Raw genomic sequence first — 10,416 nt, forward strand, 5'->3', positions numbered from 1 at the left:
AGCTAAATGGGTCGGCGGCGACTGGGGAATATCGTTAATGAATAAGCTAAATAGGAGGGGTGAAAGGACTGAGCCTTGCGGGACTCCAGCTGTGAGAGGTCGTGGGGAGGAGCGGGTTCCCTCGACTCGATATCGAAAAGAGCGGTTCGACAAGAAGTCTCGTATGATGAGCACGAGACTATCCGGCACACCCATGTTGAATAGTTTGAAAATCAAACCGTTGTGCCAGACTTTGTCGAACGCTTTTGCGACGTCGAAGAAGAGAGCTCCCGTGTATAACGGTTTTGGTCGATTAAGCCCCACAAGAATGTGCTCCGTGAGGCGGTGCACCTGTTGAACGCATGAGTGATTTGTACGGAATCCGAATTGTTCATCGATGAGAATGCCCTTGGATGAGACGAAGTCTCTGAGGCGTTTGTAGAGCAGACGCTCATACAGTTTGCCTAGAGACATGAGGAGGCTAATCGGGCGGTAGCTCGTCGGATGATTTTTTGGTTTACCGGGTTTATGTATGCCGATAACGTCCGCTTCTTTTCACACCGCGGGAAAGATACAGTTCGCCATAGCGGCATTGAAAATAGATGCCAACATCACGATGAGTTGGACGGGTAGAAGTTTAATAACGCGGTTGGATATACCGTCGGAACCGGGACTACCTACCTCAACACTGCAGTCAATGCTTTAACCTACATAAAGAGTGCGTTCATTGAATTTCCCATTTTTCGGGATTTTAATCAGATAGTCTTTTTTTTTTCTTCTACCTATAATAAACTATAATTTATATCTAAAATATCATTGTAAGTCCCGTTAGAAACATTCAAGTCCGTACTCGTCAATCCAGCCCGAATGTACTGATGGCCTATTATCCTATTGAACAGCGTTTTGTATTGCTCAACCCAATAAACCACGGACCCCCTTCGGCTAGAACAAATTGAATCAATCTGGGCAGTGTTATACTGGTGATGTAAACAAACAGACAAATATTTTTATTCTCAACCTGAAGTATCGGTGGCAAGTGCTGTAAAATGGCAAGGGTCCAGCCGGAACGTTGGGCAAATCAAACTGAATATTTGCTATCGTGTCTCGGTTATGCTGTCGGCATCGGAAACTTGTGGCGATTTCCATATTTATGCTACCGTAATGGAGGAGGTACTGTACAAACACATTTCCTTCTTAACAAATAATATGTAAAGTGACTTTATGTGACGTAAAACTTTAATGAATTAATTATGAAAGTTTATTAAATTATACTGAATGTTTTTGTTTTACACCATATTTAAAAAATTGCAGGAGCATTCCTCATTCCGTACTTTTTAACTTTGATTATCTGCGGGATTCCCCTGGTCTATTTGGAAACGACATTGGGTCAATTCGCCAGTGCCGGATGCATTTCTGTCTTTAATATAAACCCTCTTTTCAAAGGTAATTTCAGTTATTTTTTTATTTTTTATTTGGTTTATATGTCAATGGAATTTAACAAATAATTTTTACAGGTGCGGGTTACGCTGTTATAGTTCTAAACGTAATAGCAGTTATATATTTTTCTGCCATAATGTCGTATCCGGTACTGTACATCTATCATTCTTTGGGTTCGCCGTTACCGTGGCAAACCTGTGGAAACCCTTGGAACACCGATAAATGTACTGAGGTAAACTAAAAATACTTAATTAAGTTACTTTTACGTTTTAATATCGTTTTTTTTCTGACTTTCTGTGATACCTACAGTCTTAATCAGTGGTTAACAACCCGCGGATTTTGCCTGCTCGGCTCTTCCGCTAAATTAACTTCCGCTTAAATCCGCTTAGTTCAGGCACGAAACATTACCTATTATCTTGCCTTATAAGAGAAGCATGTTTGAAATAAAAGGCTTTAAAAAAGTATGTACATACATTTAAAAACCATGGCTCCTTGAATTAATTTCAAGTGTGTGTTATCTATATTTGGGTCTTTTGGTTGACAAGGTTGCGGACCACTGGTTTAATAGTCTATTTAAATTTACGAGATTGAAACGTAAAAGTAGTTTTAATTGTGTTTATAACTCGCAAAGCTACAGAAATTACTGCATCCTGATAGTTACTGTTCAATGAAAAGTTAAACGATATTTATGTGTGTGCACAGATAACAGGAAATTCAAGCTTTTTTTTGTCAAACGGCACGATCACGACGCCAGAAGACGAATTTTTTCAGTGAGTAACAATTTGTTCTTGCTTGGCCGTTGAAAAATGAAGTTCTAAAACTATCCAAACAATTCTTTGGTTTTTTCAGCTTACGCCTCCTGCGGGTTTCTTCTGGTATCAGTGAAATAGGTAGTATAGTTTGGCCCGTGTTTTGGTGCAACGTGATATGCTGGATCATCATATACTTGTGCATTTGTAACGGAGTCAAAAGCGTCGGAAAGGTGAACACCTTAATAGATATTAATACGTGAAGCAAAAACTTTGTATCCCTTTTTACGAAAATTGCGCGGACGGAGGTGTATGAAATTTCCCACACTTATAGAGAATATAGAGAAGGAGTGCAGAATCCTAATATTTTTTTAAATTATGTATTAACAATACATTAAATCAATAAAAAAAACATTACACACACTACCATGTATTTGACACATACGCATATAATTATATACTCTTCGTTTATTGTCAAACTTTTGTTATTGCTTGAAGCCTGTGGTGAAATTGAGAATAGGTTAATATTGTTTATCTTTAATATTATTTCTCTTTGGTGTGGTTTTGGCGAAATCTGTAACTAGAACCATAATAATCTTCAAACTTATAATTTCAATCGACTACTCCGGAACAACTAGTTTCTATAACAAAGTGACAGTTGGCACACTGCCCACCTGTCAATATACCCGCCCGAAATATTTATGTTGTCATGATTATTGTTACCTCGCTATTAATATACGTTATGCTATTTTCAGATAGTTTACTTTACGGTTGTATTCCCATATGTGGTTCTGTGCGCTTTGTTCGTTCGCGGCGTCACGTTACCTGGAGCTGGAAAAGGAATTCTATTCTACATTTTACCCGATTGGAAACAATTGATGAAGCCAAAAGTAATGATTTCCCATAATTGAGTCGACTATTATCAAAGCCGGCAATGTGACTTTTGGACAATTATTGGGAAATCAGAAAAACGAATTATTGACTTTGTATTCCATTGGCAGTCACAAAACTCTTCTGAACGACATCTTAGATAAATAACAGGTTAAGTATTAACCTTTATTTAATGCAGGTTTTGAACCGTATTCTTTGAAGGAAACGATTATATTCAAATCAATCTGTATTGACATATCAATAACATTTTTTTGTCCAAATGCACAGATTGCCACCTTTGATAATAGACGACTCAATTAATATAACTACATTGTTTGATTGAGTTATTGAAAGGTGTTTTTTTTTTAAATAGGTGTGGGTAGACGCGGCTACGCAGATTTTTTTTTCGCTTGGTCCCGGCTGGGGCGGCCTCGTCAGCATGGCCAGCTACAACAAGTTTCACTACAAAAATCTACGGTTTGTGTATCACTTCCGTAATTATGAAATCACCTATAAGCCGTGCCAATACAGAAACGTTTCGAAAATGACGTCTATGTACCTGCACTGACAGATGGTAGGGTCAACAAATAAAAAGAAAGATAGAAAGAAAATATAATAATACTAGCGACCCACCTTCGCTTCGCTTCGGAAGCATTAAATTTTATTATTGATACCTGAGTCCCGCGATGTTACCTACGATTATTGTCGTACCGCGGGTGACGCCGCAGGGCGAAGCTAATCTTAAAAACAGTAGCGTAAGTTACTCCTTATATCATCAGCTACCCATCAGTGAAAGTCTCATCAAAATCGGTACAGCCGTTCCAGAGATTAGCCGGAACAAACAGACAGACAGACAGACAGACTGACTGACTGACAGACTGACAAACAGACAAAAATTGAAAAAAATGTTATTTTGGTGTATGTACCGTATATATTATTATATTCATATGCATATAGTAAAAAGCGGTTATTTCAATACTACAAACAGACAGATAATATAATAGGACATTTCGTCGTTTGTGAGAGGCCATATTATTTACCACACGTGGCACAAAAAGATAACAATAACAAATTTAACAAAAACAACAAAATAACGAACAAATGCAACAAAAAACAACAAAATTTGAGAGAAAACAGGGCGCGTGTCGGAACATAGTGAGTTTTTTTTTTTTCTTTTTTCCTCCTACCTAAGCTGAGAGCCTTGAGAGGCTATATCAGCGTAACCCTAACTTTTGTAGGTGAGCTCACGGGGCTCAAACCTGATGACGTTGCTAACACGAACCCTAGCAAGAGCCGTGCTTCGCAGAATCTACCACCGGATCGGAAACGCGACCCACTGAGAAGATCCGGCGAGAAACTCAGTGGGCTGTGTCTGAGAGTTAATTTACTCGTCGAGCCCTTCGTCGCAAGCGACGGGTTCGACGAGAACGGTGACCGGTGCTTGAAGTACCTAGAAGCACCGTTAGTGGATCGGGAGGATCCGAGATGACGTGTTGTGGGCGACGTCGACTGCTTTCCATTCTGTCCGCAGGATCGGGAATGTAGTTACCGGCGGCCACGATGAGAGGGTTCTCGTGTCGTGCCGCTTTATCGAAGTAGTGAACATAGTGAGAACAAAGTCAGAACTGATATGTACGCGCCGTGTCTAAAGACAGCAATAGTTTAGAGTGAGAGCGCATTATCGCCCCGCCATTTTAGATTCGTTTCTTTATTGGCGCGCTTCGTTGACGCGGCATAAACTATATATTTATTTCTCTATAATTTAAACGTACTATTTACTCCACATCACGGCATGCTTTTTTTTGCAAATCTACTATCATAAATATGTATACTGAAACCAAAAATATTTTTTGTTTTTAACTGAAACACGTTTCATATTCGTAATATTTCAGATCTTCGATCATAATACCGTTGGTAAACAGCGGCACCAGTGTGTGGGCTGGTTTTGTCGTATTTTCCGTACTAGGATTTGCATCAGAAAGAGCGAACGTCCCAGTAGGACAAGTGGCGACGGCCGGTCCTGGACTAGCCTTTGTCACATATCCGGCAACAGTTACTATGATGCCGGCACCAAATTTCTGGGCCGTCACATTTTTTGTAATGCTGTTTTTCCTTGGAATTGATACTATGGTGAGTGATATAAAGTTCGAAGTCGTCGTGGCCTAAAGGATAAGACGTCCGGTGCATTCGCATGCAGCGATGCGACGGTGTTCGAATCCCGCCGGCAGTTACCAATTTTTCCAATTAAATATGTACTTAACAAATGTTCGCAATTGACTTTCACGATTAAGGATAACATCGTGTAATAAAAATCAAACTAGCAAAATTATAGTTTGCGTAATTACTGGTGGTAGGACGTCTTGTGAGTCCCCACGGGTAGGTACCACCACCCTGCCTATTTCTGCCGTGAAGCAGTAATGCGTTTCGGTTTGAAGGGTGGGGCAGCCGTTGTACTTTTTTTATTTTTTTATTACTTAGATGGGTGGACGAGCTCACAGCCCACCTGGTGTTAAGTGGTTACTGGAGCCCATAGACATCTACAACGTAGACGCGCCACCCACCTTGAGATACAAGTTCTAAAGTCTCAGTATAGTTACAACGGCTGCCCCACCCTTCAAACCGAAACACATTACTACTTCACGGCAGAAATAGGCAGGGTGGTGTTACCTACCCGTGCGGACTCACAAGTGGTCCTACCACCAGTAAAAACTGTTAAAAGTGAGAGCTAACAACTCATGTCTCAAGGCGGGTGGCGCATTTGCGTCTTAGATGCCTATGGGAACCGGTAACAATTTAACACCAGATGGGTCGTGAGCTCGTCCATCCATCTAATCAATAAAAAAATAAAAAAGAATAAAGGACATTAATAATGAACGTGCTTTGGAAAATAAAGCAAAGGTATATCCGCTGACTAGCTAGCTCTTTCGAAATCTGAACTCTCTAGTAGAAATAATTAAATTTTAGCTATAATAATACAAGATTTTTTGTTTATTGGGTCACTTCACGTCAAATATGTATGACGTTTAAAAAAGTCGAAAAATACCGATTTGGTACCCAATTTGGAACACAACCTAACCTAATACTTGTTACATATTTGAAAACAGATTATGTATTAGCATATCGTAATATGTATGAGTGTCAATTAAAATTTTCAGTTCGTCACAATAGAAGCAGTGATCACAGGTTTAATTGATGAGTTCCCGAGATTACGTACGCGAAAAAGATTAATCACTTTGTTGACTTGCCTGGCACTTTTCGGTTTCTCGATCATCTGCAATACAGAGGTAAGCAATTAATAATTAGCGTTATCTATCGCTCAAGGAAAAACCCGGCACCAAATTGAATCGAGCCAACGATAACTTTAATCTTATCTTTAAACACAATTCCCGAGCTGTTTGCCTTTTTTCAATCTTTTTTTTTTAAATAATATGTAATAATAAATAAATCACCGGGAACATATCACGCATGGTTATCCGGCCCTAAATTAGGTTTACCTAGGTTATGGGTACCAGAGACTGACATATGCATGTCAGTCTCTGGTACCTCTGGTACTTATATACGCTTAATTAAATACATATGTATATAGATAATAAACACCCAGACAAACAGCAAACAAACTTACTGGTGGTAGGACCTCTTGTGAGTCCGCGCTGGTAGGTACCACCGCCCTGCCTATTTCTGCCGTAAAGCAATAATGCGTTTCGGCTTGGAGCCGTTGTAACTGTACTTGAGACCTTTTTTTTAGATCTAGCCTAACTCTGTCGACCTAAAACTGTCACTTAAAAAATCTTGTTACTTCATTACGACGCGAATAAAAGACAAACAAACACAGAAACAAACAAACGTACGCATTTACGATATTTTTATGGATGCTCTAGAAAAAGTTAATAGGCCCTTAATTTGAGTACACTTGACATACTCGGCTTATGTAGAAATTATTACTTATAAAAAAACTTAAAAACTGTAATGGTACACAACAAACCGAAATAGAGAAACAACAAAAATGTTGTCAAAACTCTATGTTGAAAATTTCGCGCCATTTTTTTCCATTTCTAACCCTGTTTTAAATCAACAATGATGCCATAGGCCGGGATTCATTTATTTCTCGGAAAAAACATTCTACAGATTAGTCTAGTAAATATATTTTGGGATAAATATAATAATTATGTTGTTATCTGCTTGCATGTAACATAATAGTAAGTAGCTTTTAATGTACAAAATTAGTGTTTGTGCTTAATAATTCACGTCTATAGTGTGTTGAATTTGATTAATTTGTTTATGCTCTAAAACTTTCGCGTCAATGGGAGAGCGTTTGCGGAAATTGAGAGCTCATTTGCATCCGTCTGGCTTTGAAATGAAGTTTCTTACACGATGTTTCCCAAACACTATGGTATGTTCTTCCTCAAAGTCGGTTTGAAGATTCCTCAGTTACTGCCTACTGGCAATAGCTTGGTTATGCCTCTGAAATGATGAGCGACGGTGACCACTTGTCATCAAGTGCATGCTCGTCGGTCTAAAATGGCAATAACAAAAAGTTTAATAAGACTCCCTGAATTACACCTGACCTCGCAAGCTTTTATCTATCTTCTATCCTTCTCTGCAACCAAACAATGCACCCGTCAATCGTAAATTATTTGTCGAACAATTACTAAAAAAACTCGATTCAATGTAGGGTTAAGTTTTTTTATTAACATTATTAATGCCGAAAGTTTAATGATGGCTTGCGATTTCTTATTGTTTACGTTTTATTTAAATTGTTACTAGGGTGGCCTTCACGTGATGGAACTATTAGACGCACATGTAGCGATTACTTGCGTGCCCATAGTCTGCGCACTGGAGATCATAGCGGCGGTATATACGTATGGACCACGGGAACTGAGCACGGACGTAATGTTCATGACAGGACAACCGTTGGCGAGAATATGGCTGGTGCTGTGGAGATACGTGCTACCCTTTATTTTACTAGTGAGTCGGTGTTTCCTTGATTTACCGAAACTAGGGCACATTATATTTCTTCTTTGAATTTCTTCGGAATGCTTAACTGGGGACCCTCATGCAATACAATTTACGTTATTCCTCTGCACACATGCCCCTTTCAAATAAGTTTACGTGAACCGACATAGAATACATCATACCTCGAAACGTGACGTTCGATATCGGTTGCATGTAATGAAAACATCCAATTTGTAATATCACGACAAAACAAAGATGAGTGACGATGACGGCAATTCCTGATAAACTTTAAAAATATAATCGAATTTGTATATTTCTTATAATTATTTGCACTCCGCGCAATATCGCAGAGTTAAATCAGCTGATTAGTGAGTTTGGCAATCGCTTATGAAGTTTTCATTTTTGATTGTATAGATGAGTGAATGGACTCGCCTAATATGGATATCGAATCTCATAGTGAAACCACCTTAAAAGTCCTCTTAACTTAAAGGCCGTCTCCCCTCGTTTATAAAGGCGACCCTGTCCATCCGACTGAAAACCGTAACAGCTTCGCGGCAGAAATAGGCCCACTGAGTTTCTCGCCGGATCTTCTCAGTGGGTCGCGTTTCCGATCCGGTGGTAGATTCTGCGAAGCACTGCTCTTGCTAGGGTCAGTGCTAGCAACACTCCGGTTTGAGCCCCGTCAGCTCACCTATACACGTTAGGGTGAAGCTGAAATAGCCAGCCTCTCAATGCTATCAACATAGGTAGGAAAAAAAAGGCAGAAATAGACAATATAGTGGTTGATCCACCGCTTGCCTTCACTTTAGCTATGTACCTCAGCAAATGACTACTTTTTTTATTTAAGAACGCATTGTTCTCTTTTCGGCTTTAAGAGGTTCGGGTTCCAAAAGAATAGTTATTGGTAGATGTGATCTTGGGCAATCAACTGCCAGTCGTTTTCATAGGCACATGAAATAGCACAGAAGTTTATATGTATGATTTCGCCACTTTTCTCTAATCAAATTGATTTAAAATGTTTCTTTGTACAGACTATCACAGTGTACGCTCTGAAAGACGCAACGGGAATGGCCGGGTGGTGTGTAGCTTTCGTTTCAGTCTTGTGCATTCCGATACATGTAGTGAGACAATTACTCCGATCCAGGGGGTCCGTATTAGATGTATGTAATTTTATTTTTCTTATTATTATTATTATTATTATTAAAACTGTTACAAATTAACTATACGCTGTAAGCCGAGAATGTTATCAGTTGACGGAAGTTAAACATGAAACATTCGGTGGCGGACATACATACCTACTTAATTTCTGGTGGTAGAAAACGTTTCGTGTAAAATTTTCAAAACGTTCAAAGCTATCGATCGAAGAAATGATAATCTACCTCTTATCTACTAAAATTATAGTTTAAGTATACATGCCATGCAAAGTATCGTTTATAAATTAATTTAAATACAATTTGATTAATTAATCTATTTACCTATACATAGCAAATTATATAATTTTTTGTTTGAAAAAAAAAACGGGAAAAAACTACCCTCAGTAATGTATAAAGTCTTTTATTAACTTGTTGTCATTTTTGATTGTTTTATTACAGCGATTTCGTGAAAACTGTCGGCCTAACGACCAATGGGGTCCAGCTGATCCGGATATACGCCAAGAATGGATAGCGTTGAAGCAAAAACAAAAGGGAGATTATGCTCTAAATAATTTATGCCCTAGTAGAATTTAGCAAGTTGACCAATAAAACGTGACTTAGTCTGTAGAACTGTTCTTTTATTCTTGTCTTATCTTAAATTCGTATTCACTTCAATTATGCCTTGTAAATACAGGGTGTAAAGAAAAAGTTTTAGAATAAAGTATAATATGTATTAGAAATAAAATTATAGATATAAAATTAAATATATTAGTATTGTATCAGTTCAACGTATTAGTATTAATCTTCTCCCAAGAAAGCCTCGTTTAATATACTAACTCTAGGAAGATCAGTTCAACGTGAAAAAAAAAGATGATTTTCTAACTTAAAAGACATTAGTTTAAGATGCTCTTATTTTACCCACCGGTAATCTATGAGCATCCACCACAACACCGAGCATATGGTTAAGGCAGTGATTTTCACTTATGTAACATTGTCTTTAGGTAGCCGCGTTAGTATAATGGTGATTTTCAGTTCAGTCTTCTAATTTTTGTCACGAGTTAGGACCCGTACGTCAAGTACACAGAACGTATAGACCGCCTTATTGCGATTAAGGGCATTTCTTTAAAATTCAAACTTGGATTTGCAGCTCAAGGCTCCTAAAATTCTGCCTGCCTGCTAGTACCTTTCCACTTAATTACCTAATTTCTAAATCCCTAAAAGAGGAAGCGTTCTGTTTTATAGAGAAGAACAGGTCGTCGTGCACTCTTACAAGGGCATGGAACGGGCCTGGGGGT

The 10,416-nt window shown here is 38.6% G+C and overlaps 1 protein-coding gene across 1 annotated transcript; it reads left to right on the forward strand.

Annotated features, from left to right (window-relative positions):
• The first annotated feature begins 755 nt into the window (after nucleotides 1–755).
• Nucleotides 756–9,746, forward strand: LOC101744036 (sodium- and chloride-dependent glycine transporter 2). The gene is made up of 12 exons (XM_004929164.5): nucleotides 756–1,149; nucleotides 1,291–1,422; nucleotides 1,494–1,648; nucleotides 2,119–2,186; nucleotides 2,266–2,398; nucleotides 2,921–3,055; nucleotides 3,409–3,512; nucleotides 4,928–5,165; nucleotides 6,191–6,319; nucleotides 7,800–8,000; nucleotides 9,020–9,148; nucleotides 9,581–9,746. Exons 1-12 carry the CDS (start codon nucleotides 1,026–1,028, stop codon nucleotides 9,713–9,715), a joined length of 1,683 nt encoding a protein of 560 aa, XP_004929221.1. The 5' UTR covers nucleotides 756–1,025; the 3' UTR covers nucleotides 9,716–9,746.
• Nucleotides 9,747–10,416: the final 670 nt, after the last annotated feature.

Source organism: Bombyx mori, chromosome 4 (genome assembly GCF_030269925.1).
Source record: "Bombyx mori chromosome 4, ASM3026992v2".
Lineage (NCBI taxonomy): Eukaryota > Metazoa > Arthropoda > Insecta > Lepidoptera > Bombycidae > Bombyx > Bombyx mori.